The 26,105-nt window shown below is 51.4% G+C and overlaps 1 protein-coding gene across 2 annotated transcripts; it reads right to left on the bottom strand.

Annotated features, from left to right (window-relative positions):
- Nucleotides 1–1,026: 1,026 nt before the first annotated feature.
- On the bottom strand, nucleotides 1,027–24,493 carry Prkaca (protein kinase, cAMP dependent, catalytic, alpha). 2 transcript variants are annotated; one of them, NM_008854.5, is made up of 10 exons: nucleotides 24,239–24,493; nucleotides 16,636–16,697; nucleotides 16,171–16,299; nucleotides 10,536–10,634; nucleotides 9,106–9,188; nucleotides 6,917–7,043; nucleotides 6,734–6,829; nucleotides 6,486–6,608; nucleotides 2,512–2,676; nucleotides 1,027–2,179 (listed from the first exon to the last, which is right to left on the bottom strand). In NM_008854.5, the coding sequence occupies exons 1-10, from the start codon at nucleotides 24,282–24,284 to the stop codon at nucleotides 2,054–2,056; spliced, it is 1,056 nt and encodes a 351-aa protein (NP_032880.1). In that variant the 5' UTR covers nucleotides 24,285–24,493; the 3' UTR covers nucleotides 1,027–2,053. The 2 variants fall into 2 exon arrangements, with proteins under 2 accessions (NP_032880.1, NP_001264827.1); NM_001277898.1 differs by lacking the exon at nucleotides 24,239–24,493 and adding an exon at nucleotides 20,377–20,588.
- Between the last annotated feature and the right edge of the window lie 1,612 nt (nucleotides 24,494–26,105).

Here is a 26,105-nt window from a genome sequence, read left to right as displayed (position 1 = left end):
AGCGCGCGAGAGAGACAGAAAAAAAAATAGTGAGAGAGAAAGAAAAGAGGAAAAAAATATGCACACACTCACTCACTCGCACGCACGCACACAACAGCCCCGCTTCTGCTGGGCGCGCGCGGGGCCGGGGATGCGAGGAGGGAGGAGGGGAGCGCGGCGCGGCCGGCCCCTCCCCGCCGCCGCCGCACGCGCGCCCTGCGCCCGGGACACTCCGGCCCCCCTTCCTGCTCGCCCTCCCCCGCTGCCCGCCTTCCTCGCTCCCTCCCACCCCCACGCGCCCGCTTTTAAGGTGGAGCCCGGGCCCCCGCCCGCCCCGTGTACCCGTCGCTCTAGCTCACTCCGGCTCGCTCCGGCCCCCCCTTACAACTCCCGCGCGCTTTTTAAGGAGGCGCCGCGGAGTTGGCGCCGGAGCGGGGGCGGGGAGCGCGGCGGGCGGGGGAGGGGGAGGGGAGCCCAGGGGGGAGGGGACAGGGGCGGGCGGGGCGCGCGGGCGGCGTTCGGCCGCCCTCCAGCCATTGGGCGCGGGACCCAGACGTCCTCGGCGCCCAGCCCCCTCTCCACGCCTCTCCGCGCTCAGCGCTCTCGGGACCGCACTTACCGGGAACTAGCCGCGCCGCGGCCGGACGCGCCTCGCTCCTGGGAAGCCGCGGAGACCTCACCAGCGGCCCTGCCGCGCCTACATGAGGGCTTGGGGGCGCGCGGGGCTCCCCTTTTCTCCTACCCTGCTAATCCTGCTGCTGTTTGGCCGAACCGGTCCGAGTGGCCCTCTCCAGTGCCCTCTCTGTCCCGGACTAGACCGAAGTAGGGGTGGGAGCAGATTTGAGGGCCCCGAACTCAGGGTCAAAGGACAGTTTGCCCACCCCACCCCTCCTTTCTCTGGCCAGGCGGAGGAAGTACAGGAATTCCAGCCAAACCTGGTTTCTCCAAGGTCCCGAGGCCGGGGTCTCCAGAACCTGGACATTGAGGTTCGAAATTCCCTTTCCAACACCCCAAGGGTGTGATCGAAGTCGGGAAAACCAGCGACACTTTTATTTTAAAACAAAACTTTATTGGTAATAGTTTTCAAATATGTTTACAACAGCACACTGTTCAAGAGGAAGTCTCATCCTTCGAAGCACACAGGTTGAACGACCCCCTCGTCCACCCGGGGCCCCCACCCAGGCCTGAGAGCTCCTCCTTTTTGGGAGAAGTTACGAGAGGGATAAACACAGGGATAAATGGGGTAATTTCCCCAGCAGCTCCCCACCTTTCTATTGAGAGAAAAAGCACAATCAGACTTGGGGTTGCAGTGAGTGGGGACGCACGGCAAGAGGTGATGGACAGCTGACAGCTAAGCTAGAAGCGAGGCGCCCAGGATGGGGGAGGCTTCTTAAGGGGGCTGATGCACAGGACAATTGGCATGAGACCACTGGAAAGGGGGGCCGGGAGGCTAGCAGCTCAGGGCGAGATTCCAAGCCCAGTTCCTTCCTTGACAGGGTCAGTTGGCTACCCGGGTCTCATCAGAATGGATTTAGGGAGTGAGGAGGGTGTTTGGGGAGGGTGGGACAGTTTGGAGGGTGGGAGGCACTGGTGGAACTTAATTTAAATGAAAAAAAAAAAAAACCCCACTGGCAAGCAGCCCTCTGTACAGGTCATAAAATCTCCCTTTCCAGGTAGGGCTGCATGGAAGGGAAGGTTGGCGTTACTGTTCGTTCATCCTTAGTATCCAGTGCTAGGGTCGGGAAGGAGGCTGAATTTGGGGCCCTCTTTCCGTACCCTGCCCCTGGATACACCAGCAAGATTGGGTATGGCTGGAGCTAAGAAATTCATTGAAAACAGGCAGGGAAGGGTGGAGAAGAAGGGAGAGGGGGAGCAGCTGATGTTGCCCCTTCCCCAGTATCTGGAGCGCTTTCCTGCTCTCCTTAACCCTGGGGGTGTGGAGTGGATGTTAAATTAGATGCATGGAACTCTAGGGCCCTCTGGCTGTTCGATCCAACCCTCCCACCCCCAACCGGAAAAAAAATAGAAAGAAAAAGAAAAAATGAAAGAGAACCCAAGGGGCACAAGCACACCCCTAAAACTCAGTAAACTCCTTGCCACACTTCTCATTGATGGAGACCCGGATCTCTTCCTCCTCATAGTCGTCAAAGTTACTCGTGTCCCCAGGGCCTTTAAACTTTGGTATGAAGGGAGCTTCCACCTGGATAGGAATCAAAACCACCCAGATCACATTAGCTGACCTTACCATCACAACAATAAAGGTGAATGGCTTAATATTCAAACAACACTTGCTGTGACCCAGGCCTGAGCTCAACATTAAGGTCTTCTCTGCAACCCAACTTATCAAATGGAAGTCACTTCCCAGAGGATATTTCCTGCCTAAGACCACAAAGTGGCCAGAAAAACCCAGTATCCACCATGTATAGTCCCTTACTGGCTTGAGGAAGCCTTCTGTTTAGTCTGGAACTTAATGGGCTGTCTATGCTATCCTAGCCGTAAGTCCAACTTTGGGTATGGGAAAAAGAAGCCCACCTTTCTCTGATAGATGGCAATCCAGTCAGTCGTGGCAAACCACTTGTGGTTCTTGATGTCATTGACCCCGTTCTTGAGGTTCCCAAAGCGCTTGGTGAGATCCACCTGCAGAAGGTTCCGCAGCAGGTCCTTCAAGTCAGAGCTGAAGTGGGATGGGAACCGCACCTGGAAGGGGTGTAGATACGAGTGGGGCGCTGCTCATAGGCTTTGGGGGTCCAGAATGCCACCTTCTCCATTTTTGACACAATTCCCACCCCCTCCTCTGATACCGCAGACAAGGTTTCTCTGTGTAGCCCTGGCTGTCCTGAAACTCTCTGTAGACCAGGCTGCCTTCAAACTCAGAGATCCACCTATCCTTCCAAGTACTGGGATTAAACGTGTACACCACCGTACTGGGTGAGAAAGGATCTTAATGTGTAGCTCAAACTGGCCTTAACCACACAATCCTGTCTCCTAGCCTCCTGAGTGCTAGTGTAGAGTATGTACCACTGTACCTGGCAGACTAGGACCTGTTCTATCCAATAGGCCTACAGGGAGAATCTGTTAAGAAGGCTTGTGGGGCTGGGCAGTGGTGGCCCATGCCTTTAATCCCAGCACTTGGGAGTCCAAGGCATGTGTATCTCTGTGAGTTTGTGGCCAGTCTAGTTTACAGAGGGAGTTCCAGGACAGCCAGGGCCAAACAAACAAACCCTGTCTCCGAAAAGAAAAAAAAAAAAAAAAGAGGAAGAAGTAGAAGAAGAAAAAAAAACCAAGGGGGGGGGGGGAAACACTCAAAAAACAACAAAACAATGGCTTGTTAGAGTGCGGTGGCACTCACAGATAATCTCAACATCAGCATCCAGTCAGGCAAGTGGATCTCTGTGATGTGAGTTTAAGGCCAGCTTGATCTATACGGCAAGACCAGCCAAGGCTACATAAGAATACCTGTCTCAAAAAACCCAAAAACTCATTGCTGCACTAACAGATGGCTTTGTTCTTGCAAAGGTCCTGGTTTGTTCCCAGGACCTCCATTGGCCTATAACCACCTGTAACTCCATTCTTAGGGGATCTAATGCCTTTGGCCTCCAAGGTTACTGTATGCATGTGTACACATGCACATACAGACACACAAATTAAAGTAGATAAAATATAAACAGAGATGGCTTGTTGGAGCTAGCACTACAGCGCTGGGGCAGGTCGGAGCCCAACATACACAGGGCTCTGCCTTTAGGCCCAGTGGCCATGCAAACAAAAAAAAAAAACATGTTGAATGCCCTCCTTAGTTTGCTGGCTCGGGAATTCTGGGTAAGGTCGCAGGGAACAGAACTGTAGGAGGTTCCATTCTTAGGTCTGCAGACTTGTATCCTCGCTGGGATCCTTCAGGCAGCTCCTCTGAGGGCTCCGAGGGCTTCGAAAATAAGGGTAGTTCCTCAGCCTGGATAAAATAGCTTGTATGGTTCACCCAGTCATGTACCTCCAAAAGCTCTTATACAATTCTGCACGCTTCCTCTGGATTTACACCCATAAGAACTAGCTTCTAGCCGTGCGGTGGTGGCGCACGCCTTTAATCCCAGCACTCGGGAGGCAGAGGCAGGCGGATTTCTGAGTTCGAGGCCAGCCTGGTCTACAAAGTAAGTTCCAGGACAGCCAGGGCTACACAGAGAAACCCTGTCTTGAAAAACCAAAAAAAAAAAAAAAAAAAGAACTAGCTTCTAGGAACCAGAGGTGGTGGCAAAAACCTGTCACTCCTGCACTTGAAAGGCTAATGCAGGAAGGTTGAGTGCCAGGGCTACATATTGAGACCCTATTATAAATCAATCAGTCAATCAGTTAATCAATCAATCAATCAATCAATCAAACAAAAAGCACAAAAGGGTTAGTGAAACGGCTTAGCAGGTAAAGGTACTTGTTGCTGAGCCCTATTAATCTAAGTTTGCCACCCATGCCCCACAGGCTGAGGAGAGTCCTGACCCCCGCCCCCCCCCCCCCAGTCCTTGACACACAAATACTGCCTCACTGCCACAAACAAAATGAAGAGATTAAAAAAAAAACAAAAAACAAAAACTGAAGGGAACAACAACTCCCTTGAGAACGAGAAAGGAGGAAATGAAGAAGGGAACACAGGCTAGCAAGAAAAGCAAAGGAAGGAAAGAAACAAAGACCAAAAAACCCAACTGGTCCCTGCTAAGCCTTCCCCGTGCTGTGTGACCTTGGCCAGGGCCCTTAACCTCTCCAGGCCTGTACTGGCCTCAATGACATGGGGCAGATATCCCAGGGTTCTGTGTGACAAGATAACAGTCAGGGCCTGTGGAAACTGTAAATTGATACAAAGAAGGAGATTATACTCAGCCATGTGTGGTGGCGCATGCCTGTCCACCCAGGACTTGGGAGGCAGTGGCAGGACCCAGAGTTCAAGGGTAAATTTGATTATGTATGGAACTGGGAGTCCAACCTGGGACTCTTGTTTTCAGTACAACAAAATGCCCTCCCTTCTTCCTCAGAATCTTTTATGGAGTTTTTCGTACCCTCTTGGCCACCATCTTGGACATTTCAAGTTTTCATTTTTTGTTTTTTTCTGAGTGATATTCTGTAACAGGTCACAAAATCTAACCTAACAACAATCCTCCTGCCTCAGTCTTCTGAATGCTAGGGGAAAAAGCACTTACTAAGGCTCACTGAATTCCAGCAGATCTCTGTGAATTTGCCTGGTATACATGGTAAAATCTAGACTACCCAGGGCTACAAAGTGAGAACCTGACTCAAAAAATGAGACAGAAAAGAGAGAGAGAGAGAAAAAAAAAAGATGAAAGCAGAAAAGCACATGGCTGTCTTTCTTCTGTCTGATGGGAGGTGCTCATACCTACTCCTAGGTGATAGTGAGTGTGTGCCCAGCCCTAAGGACCATAACACAGAGCACTGTCTCCTTCCAGCCTCCCAGACAGGCAGATGGATAAAATGAGGCTCACAGAGTCTACTCAACTTTGTCTCAGTTTCACCCAATAGTTTGTCACAGGATTGGGACTTGGGGAGTGGCAGTGCCCACACTTGCTTGAACCATATATGGAGACTTGGAGTCAGCCGGTGGCTGTTGTCGAAGATGCTGAAGACAGCAGGTGGGGTGGCAGCCGGGCTCCCATGCTAGCTAGGTAAGGCTGCTAAAGGCAGGGCTGTGATCCTCAGTTCCACTCCCCACCCCCACTGAAGCTTCCACTTGCTTTCCATGGTGCAATCTTAGACCAGGTGAGCCAGGGCTGATGGATGGGGAGGGCAAGAACAGTCCTCCTGAAAGGCACTCTTGGGTTTTGTCTTTGTCATGAGACAAGGTTTTACTCTGTAGCCCAAGCTGGTCTGGCACTCATGGCAATCCTCTGCCTTGGACTTCTGAAGAGTGCAGAAATTTTAGGTCTATACTGCCATACCAGGCTAACTGAGGGGACTACATCTGGAAGGAATACACAGCTGCAGGTCCTGCCCACAGCAGGGGGAGGCATGCTGGTATGGCTGGGGTCAACACCTGGGAACCAAATGGCTTTGTTCTTCTGGTCTGGTGTCAGGGTAGCACTTTGTGTAGCCAGAGTTCTGATGTGGCGCAGCTTCCTGACATGCTTGGGAATTTAGTCCTGTCAGTTGTGAAATAGATTCTCCAAAGCATTGGTGTGTGTGTGTGTGTGTGTGTGTGTGGTGCTGGGGTATACATGCTAGACTACTGCTCTATCACTGAGCCACACCCCTATCTCCTTCATGGTAGATTCAGGGCAAGTGCTCTTTAGTTGAGCCATCAACCCCTGTCTTTGATTTTTCTGTTTTACTATTTTCTCAGCCCATGCTATCCTGGAAATCGCTATGTAGCCCATGCTGGCTTCAAACTTAAGATCCTTCTGCCTCAGGCTCCTGTGTTAAGACAACAGGCCTGTGACAGCATACTCAGCCTTGTGAGGACATGTGATAGGCTGTTTTGATTCCTTCCAGAGCTGAAATCCGTATCCTGGCCTCACCTTCCCAGAGACGATTTTCTCATAGATCTGGATAGGCTGGTCAGCGAAGAAGGGTGGGTAACCAGCAGCCATCTCGTAGATGAGGACTCCGAGAGCCCACCAGTCCACAGCCTTGTTGTAGCCCTAGAGCAAGATGGGGGGGCCACTCGATGAGGCAAGGTGAAGAGGGAGGTGATTCCTCAGGGGTGGGGCGGGCTAGTGAGGTAGAGTAGGCCTCAGGGGTGGGGCAGGCTGGTTGAGGTGCCTACTTTGCTCAGGATAATCTCGGGGGCCAAGTACTCAGGGGTCCCACACAAGGTCCAAGTACGGCCTTTCACACGCTTGGCAAAACCGAAGTCTGTCACCTGTAGGCACAAGAATGAGCAGTTGGTAGAGAGAAGGGCTGCAGGCTCCAAATGTGCCCTCGAGTGCCCTCCCCCGGCCTCGGGCACCTGAATATAGCCCTGCTGGTCGATGAGAAGATTCTCGGGCTTCAGGTCCCGGTAGATGAGGTCCAGGGAGTGCAGATACTCAAAGGTCAGGACGATCTGCGCCGCGTAGAAACGGGCATGGGGCTCGCTGGTGGGACAAGCCGGGAGGGGATGTGTGGGTGAATATGACCACATCCCCAAGTGGTCCAGCATGTGGGTCTGTGTACCCACAGAGCAAGACACCCCGTGTCTAGCTTATCAAATGTAGACTAAAGGCTGGGGATGCCATGTACCACTGGTCCCCGCTATGTGGCTGAGGCTGAGGCAGGGGGACTGCATGAGTCCAAGATTCCAAGGGCAGCCTGACAGAGACCCAAACTATTGTAAAAACTTGGGAGCCTGACATAGTAGGACATATCTGTCACTACAGCACTCTGAGAAGCAGAGGCAGAAGCACTAGCATATGTCCGAGGCTAGCCTGGGCTACATCATGAGTTCCAAGCCAGCCCAGACTACAAAGTGAGACCCTGTGTCAAAAATGAAACAAACAAACAAACAACAACAAAAATCAAGCCCCACACTTCCTGCCCCATTCTGAACTGTGTAATTCTATCCCAAATCCAGATATAACAGTCTTGGACTGGAAGGCTTCGAAGGGACAGGTGCCTTGCTGAGGAGTTAACTTATTCAAGAAAGCGGTTTAAGGGAATTCTGTCTGATAATCAGAGTTTTGGAAGATAGTCCCAGGGCATATACAAATGTCAAAACAAAAGCCACCATGCCAGGCATAATGGCGTAGTACGTATGTATACCTAGAGCCCAAGCACCCCAGAGGCCTATGAGTTCTAGGCCAACCTGGTCTACATGGTAAACTACAGGCCAGCCAAAGTTATATAAAACAAACAAACAAACAAACAAACAACACAAATAACCCTGAACACGTCACGGGTTTGGCATCAAGGACTACAGGTCTTGTAGGCTTGTGCTTGTAAGTCAGGTAAAGCTCAAGTTCTTAAGAAGAGAAGCAGAGTTTAAAAGAGAAACCGAGGGGGGGGGACGGAGTGTCGAGCTGTGGCTCTCAGCAGTTGCCCAGAGACAACTGAGGGGAAAGGGGAAGTCAAATGTGGGCTGTTACCAGCTTGGAGGGCAGTCACAAGGCAGCAGGCAGTAACATGGAAGGGCTGGGAGCTTTAGGGAAAAAGGAAGCACAGAGTACCAGGAAAACTGAACCCCAGTCCAGCCAGCACCAGAAAGACAGAGACAGAAGAGAAAAGATCGTCCCTCCCTGACTCTGGAGAGCCTCACTGTGGTGCAGAGACCTCCGTTCTGATTCTGTTTGAAGATGGCTGCTTGGTTTTGATACAGCAGCTTTCAAAGCAGTCTAGGCTAGTCTCAAACTCCTGATTGTCCTTCCTCCAACATCCTAAGAGCTGGGATTAGAGGTGTGCACCACCACACTTGACAAGATATTTGGACTTTCGTATACATAAGATATATTTCTTTAGCTGGGTATTGGTGAATTTCAATTCCAGCAGAAGCAGGCAGATCTGTGAGTTTGAGGCCAGCCTGATCTAAAGACTGAGTTCCAGGACAGCTAAGGTTACACAGCAAAAACATGTCTCAAAAAACAAACCACCTCACCCCCTGAAAAAAAGAACAAACACAATAACAACAACAATCTCATATATAGAGATACATGTTTGTTAAGTAACATACTAGTATCTTGTTAGCTGTAGTGGTGGGCTCCTGTGGCTCTAGGAAGCTGAGGGAGGACTCAGACTAGAAGCTGAAGGCTAACCTGGACTACATAGTGCTACCTCACTTCCTTTTTCCTTTCTGTGCTAGAGTTTGTAAAATGGTGCTGAGCTCCACCTCCAGCCATGCCAATTCAAATTCTGACCCCTAAGTCACCATGACTGGTCTTTCAACTTGGTTGACTGAAACATCACAAATTGCTTAGCATAACAGCAACAAACCCCACAGGAGCTGAATGAGTTGACGGCATTCAGGAGGCAAGACCAGGAGGATTGTGAGCCTAAGACCAGCTTTGGCTACACAGCTACAACAAACGGTACGCAAGCACATGTGCACACATACACAAAATCCCACTGGCACCCAGAGCTCACTTTCCATTTCCAAGCACACTGGACTCCTACATGTCCCTGGACGGTTTGGTGGCCCCTAGGGTGGCAGGGATGGGGCCCGCTTACCTGAACCTTCCAATCCGCCGTAGGTGGGAGAACATCTCGCCACCAGCTACATACTCCATGACCATGTACAGGTTTGAGTTGTCCTGTGGGAGGCAAAGGGAGTCAAGGCCCTGTCTCCAGACGCTGGGCCCCAGCTGAAGACCACAGTGGCTTGGAGGGGCAGGCATTGAAACCTCAGTGACAACTATCTTCCCAGTTGTCCATGTTTCTAGCACTGCATTTTCTAGAGAAAGTGACAGTTCTGCAGGAGCTACTGTCCCAAGCCTCAGTCATCATTTGCTAGACAGGCAAGACAGAGGACAGAGCTTGCAAGACCCAAAACAAAATCGTGTGGGATGTGACAGCACACAACTAGAGTCTCGGCTACTGAGAAAGGCAAAGACTCAGAGACCAGCCTGAGTTATTTAAGAATAAAACAGAAAGCATTACAGGTCGCTGGAGAGAATAGCTCAACTCGTACAGGCTCACAACCAAAAGAACAAAAAGATTTTTACAGGGCTGGGGATGTGGCTCAATTGTAGAGCACTTGTCTACGGCATACAAAGCCCTGGGTTCCATCCATAACACCGTTAAGAAACAAAACAGAACTTGATAGGGCAAGATGGTAATCACCTATGACGTCAGCACTCAGGAAGCTGAGGCAGGAGGATCATGAATTCTAGGCCAGCCTGGGGGTATACAGTGAGACTCTGTCTCAAAAAACAAACAAACAGGGCTGGGGAGATGGCTCAGTGGTTAAGAGTACTGACTACTCTTCCAGAGGTCCTGAGTTCAATTCCCAGCAACCACAAGGTGGCTCACAACCAGCTGTAATGGGATCCGATGCCCTCTTCTGGTGTGTCTGAAGACAGCGACAATGTACTCAAATACATAAAATAAATAAATATTAAAAAAATAAAGTTTTTAAAAAACAAACAAAGAAAGAAACAAAACAAAAAGAAACAGGAACTAAGAATTGCTGTAAAGCTTCTACACAGGGATTTCTGGGGACAGCTCTGACAACTGCTGGTTTTGAACGGTGTTTCCACATGTTCTTATGCACCTGTAAGAACTCCACACACTTATGACCTCACAGCATGAGGGCTGTGCCGAGTCCCATTTTGCAGACAAGAAGAGCAAGGCCCAGTGTGGTTGGTGCCTCTTTTGCAGGCAGTTTATGTTCCTGGGATGAGTCAGGGTGGTGACTCTGAGGGAGGCCATTTAGGATGGGTGAAGTGCCTAAGGTTACCAAACTAACCGCTGGCTGACTGAAGAGCTTAAGCAGAGGGCCCAGGGCCTAGGGCCCGGTCCACCCGTTTCTGCCATTCCTCCTCCAAGGATCTCCTTCCTTGAAAGCAGGTGGCCCCAGCCCCGGAGATGAGGAGGCTGTGCCCAGCAGTGCGCTGGGATCCATCCACCTTCTATCCTCAAGCCCTGGCTGTGGCCCTTACCTTGAAGGAGAATTCAAGTTTGACCAGGAACGGGAAGTTGACGGCCTGCAGGATGCGCTTCTCATTCAGAGTGTGCTCGATCTGCTTTAGCTTCACCACCTGTGGGAGAGGAGAGGAGGGAGGGAGAGAGGTCAGAGCCAGGGATGTGAGACTGGGGATTTCCTCAGTCAGAAGGGTGCAGATAAGCACAGTGTGGCTGAGGGCTGACAGTCGAGGGTCCACACAGATCAGAGCAGACCATGTAGGCACAGAAGCCCCTTAGACCAGAGGGTCAGCACGTAGGGGAGGAGCCTGGGAGCTACAGATGCCCAGATGAGGCACCTGGCAAAATCTGGCAAGTAGAGAAGGCTGCCTGCAAGAGAAGGAGACTCATCTGACACGAGAGAGGCCCCCAAAGGTATGGAGACTTAGAAATCAGCTTCCCTTTTTCTAGGCAAGTCTTTTGTCTTGTGTGGCACTGAGCATGAAACCCAGGACCTTTCATGTGCTAGACCAGCTCTCGATCACAGAGTGGCATTCCCGGTCCTTTCAACCCTTGTATTTATTTCTATTTGTCGGGGGCAGCTTGGGCACGAGGAGGCACACGCGTGCTGAGGAAGTCTGTCTCCCTTTCACCAAGCGAATCCTGGAGGTCAAAGTCAGGTTGTCAGGCTTGGTGGCACCTTTACCTGTGGAGCCATGTTGCCAGCCCCACCCCATCCCAGTAACTCTGAGGCACATTTGGAACAGCCGTGACAGGGAATCTTTTCGGCTTCTATACCGTTTCCTGCCTTTCCATGGATTTGTAAGTATAAGATGATCTGGGTTTGGTGCATACTTGAAAGATTGAGGCAGGGGGATCTGGAGTTTAGGAACAAGTCTGTCTGTACAAAGGTGCTAGCCTAAGCTACGTGAGACCTATTTCAACATGTGTGTGTTTGAAGGAGGAGAAAAGCAACTGCTAAAAGCTGTCCTCTGGTCTCTACACTTTTGGACTCTCAGTAACCTCCCAATTAAAGATGTGACCAAAACAAGCAGCAGCAGCAGCAGCAGCAACCAAGCCTGATGTGGTTGTGCAGCCAAGCTTGACATGGAAATACGTGCCTATAAGTCCTAGCATTTCGGAGGCAGGAGGATCAGGAAGAGTTTAAGGCTATCCTTGGCTACACAGAATCTAAAACTAGGGATTTGATCAATAAGACTTTGTCTCAAAACCACCCAACCTTTACATATACTGGTAGGTAGCATAGAAATGACTGGGATGGGGCTGGTGAGATGGCTCAGTGGGTAAGAGCACCCGACTGCTCTTCCAAAGGTCCAGAGTTCAAATCCCAGCAACCACATGGTGGCTCACAACCATCCGTAACGAGATCTGATTCCCTCTTCTGGAGTGTGTGAAGACAGCTACAGTGTATTTACATAAAATAATAAATAAATCTTTAAAAAAAAAAAAAAAGAAATGACTGGGATTAACTAGAACACATGGCTAAAATATACTCCAGGGCCAGGGATGCAGCCCTACAGTGCAGCATTGCCTAACATGTGTGAGGTCTTGAGTTCTAAACCCAGCAACTGGAGAAAAAAAAAAAAAGAATTTCACCGGTTTCTTTGTATTTTTTTGATGGAATGACTAGAAAATGTGGAAATCCCTCTTGTTATAGGGGTAGCTCAGTAGTAGAGCAGGCACCTAGAGTGTGAAAGGCCCAGATTTAATTGCCAGTGCCACACAAAACCAGTAATAAATTCTGGTGAAAGAAATTCTGTGACTTGTGCTGGGTGTCTGTTGGTGCTGCTGCTCTGTGGCACTGTCAGCATCAAACAGGGGTCAGAAACCTTGATGGGTCTGGACAGATGACAAAAGTGTGTGACCTCATCATGCAGAAGACTGATTCCCAGAACCCATGTCAGGTGCCTCACAATGCCCATGACTCTAGCTGCTGGGGGATCCAATGACTCTGGCCACCACGGATACCTATAAACATACCCACAAGCACAGACAGACAGACATATAGACAGACAGTCACACATAAATAATTTTGAGAAAAATCTTTATGGAGGGGTTGGGGATAGTTCACTTGGCAAAGTAACTACACACAAAAGGGAATGGATCTGAGTTTAGGCCCAGCACCCATGTAAAAGCCAGGTGTGGTGGTGCATCTGCAATGCTGGCACTGGTATAGGGAGGCAGGTGAATTCCCGGGGTTTGCTGGCCAGTCGGCCTCACTCCAAGCTCAGTGAAATAAAGGAGACCCAGGCATAGTAGCACATGCCTTTACAGAAGGCAGAGGAAGGCAGATCTCCTGAGTTTGAGCCTGGTTTAGACTGAGTTCTAGGTCCACACAGAGAAACCCTGTCTCAAAAATCTAACAATAGTAATCATAATAACAATAAATGATAATAATGTGGAGTGACTGAAGAAAAAAACCCAGTAAAGATCTCTGGTATGCACATGTACACACAAAGACTCATGCACAGACAGTCTTTATGAAAAGCTACGCCGGGCAGTGGTGATGCACACCCTTAATCCCAGGTCTTGGGAGGCAGAGGCAGGTGGATTTCTGAGTTCGAGGCCAGTCTGGTCTACAAAGTGAGTTCCAGGACAGCCAGGGCTACACAGAGAAACTCTGTCTCAAAAACCAAAATAGAGAGAAAGAAAGAAAGAAAGAAAGAAAGAAAGAGAGAGAGAGAGAGAGAGAGAGAGAGAGAGAGAGAGAGAGAGAGAGAGAGAGAGAGAGAGAAAGAAAAGAAAGGAAAAGAAAAGAAAAGAAAGGAAAAGGAAAGAAAAGAAAAGGGGGAAAGAAAAGCTACATATGGCACACATCTATCAGCACCAGACTCAGGAAGCAGAGGCAGGAAGATCTCAGATTTGAAGCCCATCTGGGCTACATAATGAGATCCCACTTCCAAACGTTTTTTGTTCTTTTGTGATCAGCCCTCACATAGCCCAGGACGGCAGTGAACTTGCCATGGGCACGATCTTCATGCTTCATCCTGCTCAGCCTCACCTCCTCAGAGCTAGACTGCTGCACCACGCTATTTTGTTTGTTTGTTTGGTTTTGGTTTTTTGGTTGGTTTGGGTTTTTTTTCAAGATAGAGTTTCTCTATGAAGCCCTGGCTGTCTTGGAATTCAGTCTGTAGACCAGATTGGCCTCAAACTCAGATATCAGCCTGCCTCTGCCTCCTGAGCACTGGGATTACAGGCGTGTGTTGCCATGGCCAGCATCCACCACGATTTGTGAGTGTCTGCACCTGCATATTCATTTGTGTGCACGTGCACACGCATGCAGAGGACAGAAGTAGGCACGCATCTGTGTGTGCACACGCATGCAGAGGACAGAAGTAGACATTGAGAATTTTCTTCATTCATTTGCCATCTCCTGTAGTATTTTTTTTTTTTTCTTTTTAAGAAAATCTTCAGGGCTGGAGAGATGGCTCAGTGGTTAAGAGCACTGACTGCTCTGCCAGAGATCCTGAGTTCAATTCCCAGCAACCACAAGGTGGCTCACAACCATCTGTAATGGGATCTGGTGCCCTCTTCTGGTGTGTCTGGAGACAGCGACAGTGTACTCATGTACATAAAATAAATCAATCTCGGAAAAGAAAAAAGAAAATCTTCTGTGTCTGTGAGAGTGTGTTTGTGTGAGTGTGTTTGTGTTTGTGTGTGTGAGTGTGTTTGTGTGTGTGAGTGTGTTTGTGTGTGAGTGTGTTTGTGTGTGTGAGTGTGTTTGTGTGTGTGAGTGTGTGTGTGTGTGTGAGTGTGTGTGTGTGTGAGTGTGTTTGTGTGTGTGTGTTTGTGTGTGTGAGTGTGTTTGTGTGTGTGAGTGTGTTTGTGTGTGTGAGTGTGTTTGTATGAGTGTGTTTGTGCTTGTGTGTGTGAGTGTGTTTGTGTGTGTGAGTGTGTTTGTGTGTGTGAGTGTGTTTGTGTGTGTGAGTGTTTGTGTGTGTGAGTGTGTGTGTGTGAGTGTGTTTGTGTGTGTGAGTGTGTTTGTGTGTGTGAGTGTGTTTGTGTGTGTGAGTGTGTGTGTGTGAGTGTGTTTGTGTGTGTTTGTGTGTGTGAGTGTGTTTGTGTGTGTGAGTGTGTTTGTATGTGTGAGTGTGTTTGTGTGTGTGAGTGTGTTTGTGTGTGTGAGTGTGTTTGTGTGAGTATGGTTGTGTACACCCCGGTGCATGTGAGGGGATCAGAGGACAAGCGCAGGTGTTGTTCTTTGCCTTCCATCTTGTTTAGGGGTAGGATCTTTCCTGCTGCTGCCTATGACAGGCTGGCTGCCCTTGAGCTCACAGGGACTCGCCTATCTCTGCCCTATCTCACAGGAAGAGTGCTGATACACGTGACTGCTACTGTGCTGGGCTATCTGTCTGCTCTGGGGACTGATCTCAGGTCCTCATGTTTGCATAAGAGGTGACTTCTCCACTAATATCTCTTTAGCCCTCCAACTCATTAAAGTTTTTTTCTTTAAATTCACATATTTTGTGTGTGTGTGTGTGTGTGTGTGTGTGTAGAGGTCAGAAGAGTGGATGCTTGTGCCATGACACACTTGTGGGTCAAAGGACACTTGCAGAAACGTTTCCTACAGTGTGGATTCTGGGGATTGAACTTAGGTCATCATGTGTGCTAGCAAGCGCCCTTAACTCACTCAGCCATCTCTCCAGTCCTATCTCTACCTCTACCTCATTTTCTTGAGACAAGGTCTTTCACTGAACCTGGAACTGGTTATGCTTGTTGGCCAACCACACACACACACACACACACACACACACACACACACACACACACACACACACACACACAAAGGTTTTAAAAAATTTTTAAAGAACTTCGGGCAGTGGTAGCATGTGCCTTTAAACCTAGCACGTGGGAGCAGAGTCAGGCAGACCTCTGTGAGTATGAGGCCAGCCTGGACTACAGAGCACTACACAGAAAATTTTTGTCTTGAAAAACAAACAAACTAGTAAACAAACAAACAAAAACAACAAAGAACTTCTGCACTTCTATGTAAACCTTGTTCTCTCTAGCCCACCTTGATCTCTGTCCAGCTCGAATTAAGCATAGTGTTGGATAGGTTGGAGGACACAGGCCCTTCTCCCCTTTGGGTCTGATGGACTGTGGAGCATCAGAGGATATGAACGTGGCTGAGTACCCACAGGGACAGGTTCCAAGGCACTACTGAGCACAGATGGCAAAGTGCAGAGCTCTAGCCTATGTGTGACACTGATTGCCCAGAGCTCTGGCCTGTGTGTGCGGTGACTTGCACAGACCCTCATACCCTATTCCACTCTCTTCATCTCTTGCCAAGATGAGGATGGAGTCCGGGGCCCTGAGAATGCTGGCTAAGTGCTCTGCCTCTGAGCCACAGCCCAGCAGTAGACAGTAAGCCACTGTCGGCAGCGCACTTACAGTGCTTAAGGAAAGGTGCGCACATCCCTCTACTCTCTGGACTCAGCACAGTATTTTGCATGTGGCAAGGCCAAGTTGCCACTGGACCTTTCTAAAACCTGAGGTGCAGGGGAGGTTTGCACTGCTAATTTACAGTTAATTGCATGTATGTTCTTGTGGAGCCCTTGGCACTGACAGACATGAGAGGTACACAAATGGGCAGAAAAGCAGTGGAGGTGGTGATGGGCTTGGCACAGGGGGCCTGACGGCTCGTCATCTTACCTTCTGCTTGTCTAAGATCTTCATGGCGTAGTGGTTCCCACTCTCCTTGTGCTTCACCAGCATCACTCGCCCAAAGGAGCCGGTGCCAAGGGTCTTGATTCTATCAAACTGATCCAACTGGGCTGTATTCTGTAGGTAAGGATGGGCAGGGTCAGGGCACCTCTCTGCAGCCTTCTGAGCTGGGGAGTCCCCTGTGTCACCGGCAGAGGGGGCCCTGGGGAGTGGGTGGAGATGACCCAGGGGACATTCTTCCAGGCACGGTGGCAGGGGCCAGATCCGGCCCTGGCCTGGGGCCCAGGAGCTGCTGGCAGCTGCACGGAGAGCAAGGGTACAGTGGGTGGGGGCCCAGCAATGCGAAGCAGGGGCACCATGGGCATGTCAGACGGGAATGGGGCAGGGCTGGGGAGGGCTCAGTGACCAAGCTGGGGCCCATCACATGGGTACTGCTTACTCTGAGGTGCTCACCTGAGAAGGGGTCTCCCATTTTTTCAGGAAATCTTCCTTGGCTTTGGCTAGGAACTCTTTCACTGAAGGAGAGAGACAAAAGTTAGGTGAAGAGTCCTTGCTTCGAGGCACATCAAGTTTTTCCACTCTAGTGTAAAGTGGGAAATGAGAATCTGATATTTTACCCATGTCTTCGAGGGATCCCAGAGGCAACTTGGGGCATTTTGATTGGGCTGGGGCCCAATATCTCACTAATTACAGAGGTAGGTATCAGATTCTGGTACCATCCGAAGAGGGCACATGGGCACTTGGGAACACACAGGCCCAAGAGGCACACAGGCCAGCCCACCCCACTCTCCTCAGCACTAACAGACATTCCTTGGCCAGGGTTGTGCCAGCTGAGGTATTAATAGCCTCTGATCTGGCTGCTCCTCTGTTGGGGCCAGGCCCTAGTGGAAGCCTGCAGAGCTAGTGTAGCAGGTGCCCTTGGTGGGCTCAGCTGTCACCTTGGCCCCTGCTGGCTCTGTGCCTGCTTTTGCTGAGGGGAGAATCCTAGCCCCTGAGCTGCTTCACTGGGTACCTCCCTTCAGGCACACTCCTCCCCAGGCGCTTGCAGCATTCTGAGGCCAGCATCCCATTTCCTAATGTAGAAGCTGTCCCTGGTGACTGGCTGGGGCACCCATTTCATTCTCTTATTTGATGTTTGATAACCTTCTTTACATGTGTTTTAACCACTTAATAGTTCAGGAAGATGAGGCCTGCAGACAGTTCACGGTTGTGTGTGGCTAGTGAGAATCAGCGGGGAGACAGGACTTCAGGGTGGGAACTCAGACTCTGTCGGATGGGGATGAGCTGTGAGTCTTCTGACAACTCATCTCTCTGGGTCTCAGTTTTCTACGGGAGCAAATGGGGACAAAACCATGATGACTTTGTAGGGTGCTGGTGGAGAGAGAATCCTAACTCCACCCTGGCAGAGGAGCTGGAGCAGTGGTCTGACACCAGGTTTATGGCACAGAAATGCCAGCCATTCTCTCTAATGGTTAATCTTAGTTGGCACCTTAACTATATCTGGGATCAGGTAAAACCCCAGCAGTTGGGCACACTGGTGAGGGGTTTTCTTAATTGGATTATCTGAGTTGGGAAGACCAGCCCTAAACCTGGGCCACACCTCCTGGCAACAGCCTACATCAAAGGACAGGGAAGAAGGCAGCTCACCCTCACTCACACTGGAAGCTCATCTGCCCTGTTGCTGAGGCATTCCTTTGCTGGTGCTAAGACCTACTTCTTCAGTATTGAGTATCCAGTGCGGACTGAAGACCACCAGCTGCCCAGGAATCTTCCAGGACTCCAGCACTCGATTGGGACTGAACACCTACCTAAACCACAGACTCTATGCCACTGTAACGAATCCCACATATACACACTCACCCTATCAGTCCTGTACCTTTAGAGAAGTATGATTAACAGTCTCTTGATTATTATTATTTTTTTCTTTTCTTATCTCTCTAAATAGACCTAGCTGTCCTGGAACTCACTCTGTATTGATTCTAGATCAGCTTCAAACTCACAGAGATCTATCTGCCTCTGCCTTCCCAGTGCTAGAATGAAAGGCTTGCACTACCACAGCCAGCCCGTCTTGATTTTCTGAGATAGGATCTTACACTGTAGCCCGGTATGACATGGAACTCACTATAGAGCCCAGGCCTTCTCTGAACTCTGAGCAGTCCTCCTGACTCAGGCTCACTAGTATGGGGGCGCATATGAGCCACTACTCGTAGACATTTGGGGTCACGGCAGAGGGGGGACAGTGCCAAGAGGAGCAGGGTTAGAATGGCACCACAGACTTAAAGTATCAAGATCCGAGGCAGGATTTTGAGTTCAAGGGCAGCCTAGGATATACAGCAAGAACCTGTACTGAAAGAATAAGGGACTGGAGCAGTGGTAGAGCACTTGCCAATGTGAACAAGGCCTAGGTTCTATCCCTAGCATGACAACACAAAAGAATATACTGGGCTATAATCCCAGAATTAGGAGGCTAAGATAGAAGGATCTCAAGTACAAGGTAGGCCTCTCAAAAAACACAGCATGCAAAGGAGGTGGTAGTAGACAGCAAGTACCTAACCCAGGAACCCCACACTCACCTGCTGCCTGCCTCTCCCAGCACAGTATGGCATGGGGGTTGGGTATCATGGGGCAAACTGGGGCCCATCAGTTCCCAGCCCGGATTCAGGGTGCTGACTGAGGCTTTAGTCCCCAGAAAGTGCAGCGCAGGTAACCCAGGAAACGGACAGCCAGATGGGCCCAGAGGAACAGCTGGAGCCACAGCTGGAAGGTGACATCGTCCTCACACTCACTACTTTCGGACCCCAGATCCATCCCAGGCGGCCCTGGGTTCTATCTGCAATCTCCTCTTTGCTGGAGTAACAAGTGCCTCTTGGTAAGGTCTGGGCGTTGGGGAAGGAGCTGGTTGCCACGGAAGCATTTAAAGGCACCTGCTCCAGGCTGGCCGAGGTCTGCAGAGGCTCTCCTTGACAGTGAGAGGTAGGCAGATTCTCGAGAGGGTGTCTCTCTGGTTGGCCTGCCCTTCCAAGGATGTCCATGGCTCCCAGAATGTCTCCCCAGTGAAACAGTCTGCACAAGGTCCATGCACCCAGAGTCCTGCCCACAGGCAGAGGTGAAGGAGTTAAGGCCCAGGCCCATGCAACAGGCACCAGCTCTCCAGAGGGTTAAGAAAGCCCCGGAGCTTGTTAATTAGCTGAAAGAACAGCCGGGAAGGAGAGCCAGGGTGGAGAACAGTAGCAAAAGGCACTTTATCTTCTCCTCTGAGTTTCCTCTCAACACAGAGACCCCAAATCCTGTTACCCCTGAGAGAAATGGGCACATTTGGTTCTGTCTTGTTCCTCTGCAGGGGCGGAGAGGGGAACGGTATCCTGGGATGTCCTTGGCCTCCGTCAAACCTTGCCCTGTGCTTGGCTCTGTTCTCAGCCATGAATGTTCAAACCGGAAATGAATGGCTAAACTTGAGTGGGGGAGGGGAAGGTAGCTTTAATCATCATCTTCCTTCTTTCCAGGCTCCCTAAAGCTAAAGGCTCTGCAGCAGCCTTCCTGGGACTGCCTGGCACCCATGGACGCCTGCCACCAACAGGAAGTGGACAGAGAGGATAGCCTAAGCTGCTAGCCGGTAGAGCCCATGTCTCTCATTTGAAAGGAAAGGGTGCTATTGGCCTCCACTCTCTGGATTTGATGTGCTACGAAAACTCCAGACACCTCTAGGAAAGCCAGTGCCACGGCAAGACATGGAAATCACCTTGGATTCAGATATGGGGTCACAGCAGCAGGCAAGAGTGTACTGCACTATACCCCCAGTTTGAGGGGGACCCCCCCAACACTAGGTTCCCTCTATCTCCAGGCAGGGTTCAGGGTATCAAGCAAACTCTACTGTACCCAGGTCTAAGGTGGACCTATCTTTCTTCTGGTCTGAATCCCAAAGCTGGGTGGGACTACTCCATCCCCTGTCCCAGCTGGAGCCCTACTCCGGGTAGACCATCTGCTTTGGTCTGAAATGGACCATTCATCCCCCTGTTCTTCTTCCTCAGGTTTTCTAGCCCAGGATTTTAGGAATGGAGGCATTTCCAGGGATACTTAAGGGTCCACAGACTCCTTCTCTCCACCTGCTCCCCTCAGCCCCCATCACAGCCCCTCCCTGACTTAAGGGGCAGACAGTGTCTAGGAAGTTGCTATAACAACAGGGCTCAGCCTCACCATCGTTGGAGCTGGAAGCCATCACTCAGTCTTTCTCAGGGCACTAGCATTACGGTGGCTCGGAAGCCTCATAAGATCTGCTGCAGCAGTTTGGCTGCCAGTCCTGGGGGGGAGCCCTGCCTGTAGAGGGAGCCAGGGAGTGATAGGGTGGGAACAGGAAGAGAAACTCAACCTGCAGACTAATGGGTGCAGGGTAGGGGCAGATAGAACCCTTCAAACTTCTGTTGGCCTGACTGGGCAAAAGGCAAAGCTGCCTGGGAAGACCCTCTTGGGCACCCATACAACTGCCGATGATAGCAAGGGTTTGACCCTTTCCAGCTGCTATAGGATGTTAGAAGGCAACAATTTGTTCCATCTAGAAATGTCCTGAGGATGTCTTCCCTCAGTGACTGGATCAGTTTGTCTTGGGGACTTCTTCAGGGCTCCCTCTTACCACGCCTGCCACTCTCCCTATGGGTCAAGTCCCTGGGGTATGGACTGGCTGAGCTCTGAGCCCCACTTGGCTGTTAGCGCTGGGAGCCTCCTGAGGTCTGACCTTTCCCTCTGTCCTCTAGGCTTCTCACCCTGGCCCCTGTCAACATCTGTGTCATTTAAGGGTGAGTCTCCCCGTACCTTCTCCTACACTGACTGCTTCTAGATTCTTGCCCTCTTTCTTGGTTAAGGGGACAGCAAACCCTGCCCCACTTGGGCATTTCGATGGCAGTGCAGAGGCCTGCAAGATGCCAGTTTGGTGCCTCGGAAGACTTAGGCATCTTCCTGGCCTCAGTGGGGCAGATGTGTGGCAGATGAAGTGCAGGTGCCCTCTGCAGGCTGGTGTGGCTATTGCCCTGTCTTGCTTATAAGAGTACCTGGCTTTACCTCTTCCTCCAAAGAGCAGCTTCCAAGAAAAGAGAGACTCCCTTTCTCACCCTGTTCCTCTCTAGGGGTGGAGGGATGTCTCCAAAGTCTGACTAGGTCTCAGGGGCAGAACACAAAGTTACTCTGAATGTGTCTTAACATCCAGTTATATACATATAGATGCTGTGTGGTACTAGGTAGGAGTAGAACCTAGGGTCTTGCGTAGGCTATGCAAGTACTGTAGCACTGAGCAGGGTCTCCAACTCTTATTTACTTTTTTTTTTTTTGATACCTTCTCTTTAACTTGCCCAGACTATCTCAGAATTTAAGATTCTCTTTGTCAAGCTGTCCAAGTAGCTGGGATGACAAGCCTGTACCAGAGACTACAACAGGTTTAGAAATCTCAGGCAGGAATAGCTTAGGACCTATGGGCAGAAGTGAGCAAAGTGTTTATTACTGCTTTTAAAGGCTGTCTCTTTTGTGGCCCAGGTCTGCCTCAAACTCAGGTCCTTCTGCGTCACAGGCCCTTCCTTCCTTGCTAGGTTTGAGGCACTGTCCCTCTTTTTTTTTTTTTTTCTTTAAATGTTTCTATATATTTACTGTGTGTGTACACACACTCTCGTGGAGGTCAGAGGACAACTCTGAGGAGTCAGCTCTCTCCCTCCATCACGTAGGTCCCAGGAAGACAATTCAGACTAACAAGCTTCATAGCAAACATCTTTACCTAAGGGCCATCCTGTAGACTTTTGTATTTTGATACAAGGTTTTGCTGTTACCCAAGCTAGCCTTTAATTTTTGGGCTTAAGCAATCCTTTTGCCTCAGCCTCTTGGGTTGCTGGTAGTGTCAATATACACTATTATGGGGTTTGTTTTATCATTTTAAGAAAATATGACTGGGGTTTAACTCCTGCTGATGTGTTGAAGGCTGGACATGGTGGTGAAAGCCGTTAATTCTAGCATTTGGGAAGCTGAGGCAGGCAGATCTCTGAGAGTTTGAGGCCAGCCTGGTCTAAATTTCAAGTTTCAGGCCAAGAGGAGCTATATAGTGAGATCCTGTCTTTAAAAATCAAAGCAAACCAAAGAATGTCTGAGTTGAGATATGACGGGGTCTAGGAGATGGGCTGGTCAGCAGATCTGGATGTGAACTCTGCCTGTGTGTTGTCATCTGTGTCAAACTCAGATGGCTCATCTGGACAGACATTATCAAAGTAAGTATGTCTATGGAGACCGTTTAACCAAGCCCTCCTGGATGCACGGAGTTCATCCGTCCAACTGACTCTCAAACTCTGATCTTTTCCTTGGGCTCTCCCCTCCTCTGTGGCTCTGTGCCTGTTGTGTGTGTCTGATATGCTTAAAGCTTTCCTAGCACTGTGCTCAGCTTTCAGAGGGGCCACTGCAGTATTCAGTCCACTGCACGTACCATCTACCTCCTGGTGGGCCTCACCTGCCAAGGGGGCTGGCCCTTCTCCTTCTGCCCGGAGCCCTCCAAGCTCAAGCCCAAGACCTTTTTGGGCACTACCCACCTGCTCCTCTGTCATCAAGCCCTCAACTACAAGCACTTGCCTCTGTCCCCCGCCCATCTGTGAAATGCCAGGCCTCTTAAGGCTGCTAGGCTGGGCTGAGCTCTGCTGGTTGAAGGGGGGGGGGAGGGGCAGAAAGTTCTTGGGCTTCTTGAGTGGCATTCGGGGGACTCAGACACTGAGAAGGGCACAGCTGATCAGAGCCTCCTTTTTGGGTAACTGGAAGCTGTTCTCAGCTGCAGTACAGCTTTAGCTTGGAGTGACACCACTTTGAGACATGAAGCACTGGGGGACAGGGCCCAAGGCCCTTTCTGAAGTAATTTCAAATATAGAATCACTTTTTTTTCCCTGGCTAGAAAAATTCAGCATGGTTTTTTTTTTGGGGGGGGGGTGTGTGTATGTGTGTGTGGATATACCTCCCTCTGGGTGAGCCCTCGGTATGCACAGAATCCATCTGTCTTAAGCAAACCAAATCATTAGCTGTCACCTATTGCTGGATGGCGTTACCCCAATGCGCGCAATTCTTCTGACCATCCCCATTCAGTGGAATGAGCCTTTGCTATTCATTTCATCCGCAGTTTCAAACCAGCCCCAGGGGCTGGGTGAACGACAGAACCGCAGTTGTGAAACGACCATTTATTGAGGGGCCTTCTAAGGAACCCAGACCTCAGGGTAGGCCAGGAGGGTGCTCTGCCGCTTTACCTCACCCGCAACCCAAGAAAAAGGACAGACGTAATGGCTCTGAGCAAGACCAGCTCCAACTTGGATAAGGAAGCGCAGAAGCAGCTCTCTAGGTTCATAAACAGTCTGCCACCCCAGCCAGGGCCAGACGAATGCACGGAGGAGGTGGAGTGACAGGATGAGAGGGGCAGAGGGACCCAGAAAGATCTTGTCCCCCATGCCAAGTGACACAGAAGGGAAAAACAATGCAGGAGGTGGCCCCGGGAAATGCTCATGGGGGTGGGGGTGGCTTGGAGGTGGGAGCTGTGATGAGGTGAATCGGGCAGGGGTAGGAGAAAGATGGCGGGGGCTGGAGGGGGAGGGGTGTGGTCACCAAGTGGCCAAGGTCCCTGCAGCGTGGACCCCACAGCACTCCCGAAACTGGCAGGAGCCTGGATCAGGGTCAGGCATTGGGGCGCTGTGTGGGAAAGGTAAGTGACGAAGTGGGAGGGGGTATAGAATCTGGAGAAAGGGACTAGGAGAAGAGGGGTTGGTGTGGTGACAGGGCCTCATCTGGGGCCCCGGCGGTCATACATGCAATGGTTGGCAGTGACAGCTGGGTGGGGGGGCACGGCCTTTGCAGTGGGGGATGGTAGGCCATGGGCACCAGGCCCTACTGGGGGCAAAGTATCTCTGCGGTGATCCGACCCCAACGTGAACAGGCAGCAGGCAGGGGTGCAGGCAGACAAGATTGGGGGGGCATATGGGGGAGGGGCCATGCAGTGATGGGCATTGCGCGGGCAGGCCGCACGCAGTGAAGATCAGGGTGACGGCCGGGCACTCACCGCTCTCCTGCTCGCTGCCCTTCTTGGCGGCGGCGGCGTTGCCCATCGCGGCGGCGTCGCGGCCGGGGCCAGTCCCGGAGCTGCGACGCGGCGGGTGCTAAGGTGGCCGGCGGCCCCGGAGCGCGCTGGGCAGCGGAGGCGGCGGCCCCTGGGGCTGGCTGCGCTGGCTGCGGCGCCACGACCCCCGCCCAGCCCCTGCTTCCCGCGTCTCTCTGCGCCCGCCCGCGGGGGAGCCTCAGCCCAAGTCCTCTGTCCGTGACGCCCCCGCAGCCCACCGCCCATTGGTTCAGGCCTCCCTGACTGACAGCCCTACGCCGCTGTCCATTGGCCCTCCGGAACCCTCCCGCGCCACCATAGGCTCCTGGATGAGTGACGCGAGTTGCAGACTCTCCGCCACTCACGGGCTCGTGAGGCCGCAGTCGGGCGGGCGAACGCACGTGATTGGCCGAGAAGCCCGAGAGGGCTTGGGGCTGCCCCTGCGAAGCCGTCGATTGGCGGAGACAGGCGGCCCCGGCTAGTGTCAGTCCCGGGGTGAGAGGGCGGGGCAGCGGCTCAGGCTGCGGCCCGGGCAGCGGGCGGGGCGGAGGCTGCGGCGGCTGGAGGGTGGCTGGGTGGCAGGCGCTGCGAGGTGCGGGAGGCGGCCCGGCGGACGCCCGTGCGGCAATGTGCGCGCTGCAGTCTCCCGCCCCTGCCCAGTGCGGCAGCGGCCACGGGCCAGAGGTTGACGCCACGGCGGGCCGGCGCAGCGGCTGTCCACCTGCCAGGGGGGGAGGGGCGGGCTGGCGCCGAGGGTCAAGGGTCGCCGGGCGCCGTTCGGTGTCATTCATAAGGAGGCCCGACACTGGGCAGCCGTGACCCAACTAGCTCGGGGTCCGCTTTGGTTTGCTCGCGACACAACTGGAGCTGCAAGGGGATGTTGGACCCAGAACTGAGGGCGTGCTGGGAGGAGACTCAGAGTATCTACACTCTTTGCTAAGGCTCAACCCTAGGCCCCTGAAAAGTAGTAACTACGGACGCCAGCCAAGTGCATTACTTCTTGTACCTTGCACGTTGGGCCTGCCATACTCCCATTTTATGGAGGCTCGGTCAGGCTAGTTCCTTGCTCTTAACTAATCTCCATTGCCTAGACATGACCAACATAACCTGCCCCTTTTGGGCAGGAAGAGAGCCGTTCTCCTTCCTTCTGGATGCTCATCTTTAAATTTTGTTTTTATGCAATGCTGGGGATTGAACACGATGCATACTCCCTGCGAAGTAAGCATTGTACCACTGAACTAGAACCTCACTCGGTGTTCTTTCAAGTCTGCACTGTCAGAACGTGGTCAGTTTCCCACCTTGCCACTGACACCAGGGGCCTGAGCACTCTGCTGGAGGGTCTCCTGCACACTAGGTTGATATCAGAACCCCACCCTCACACTCTGGATGCTGGTACTCTTCCATCTGTCTGCTGCCTGGGACAACACAAACATCTCCAGATACTGCTAAATGTACTCTTGGAAACAAATTATCCCTACCCTCACCAGAGCTCTGTAATAGAGGGTGGCCAGGGTGGACGGTGCTGGGTGGACGGTGCTGAGTGGACGATGAGCTACCTCTCCTGGACTCCAAAGGGTAGTTGACTCTGAGGTACATATACCTATAGACTCACTGCTCAACAATGCACAACCAGCTTCTAAGCCAATAACTATATGTACTCCTGCTACTAGGTCAGCTGCAGTCCCCGAGGGGGAAAGTACCCTGCCAGAAAGTACGGTTCCTCTGGATTATGCGAGTTGGCTGAACAGACAAATACTCCATCTCTGATTTGGGGAGTTTTGCCACAGCTAAGTGAAATTATCTAAATTGTGGCTCTGTGTGTCCTTGGGTC

The sequence above is a fragment of the Mus musculus genome, chromosome 8 (assembly GCF_000001635.26).
Source record: "Mus musculus strain C57BL/6J chromosome 8, GRCm38.p6 C57BL/6J".
Classification (NCBI taxonomy): Eukaryota; Metazoa; Chordata; class Mammalia; order Rodentia; family Muridae; genus Mus; species Mus musculus.
This window is presented reverse-complemented; position numbering and strand designations above follow the sequence as displayed.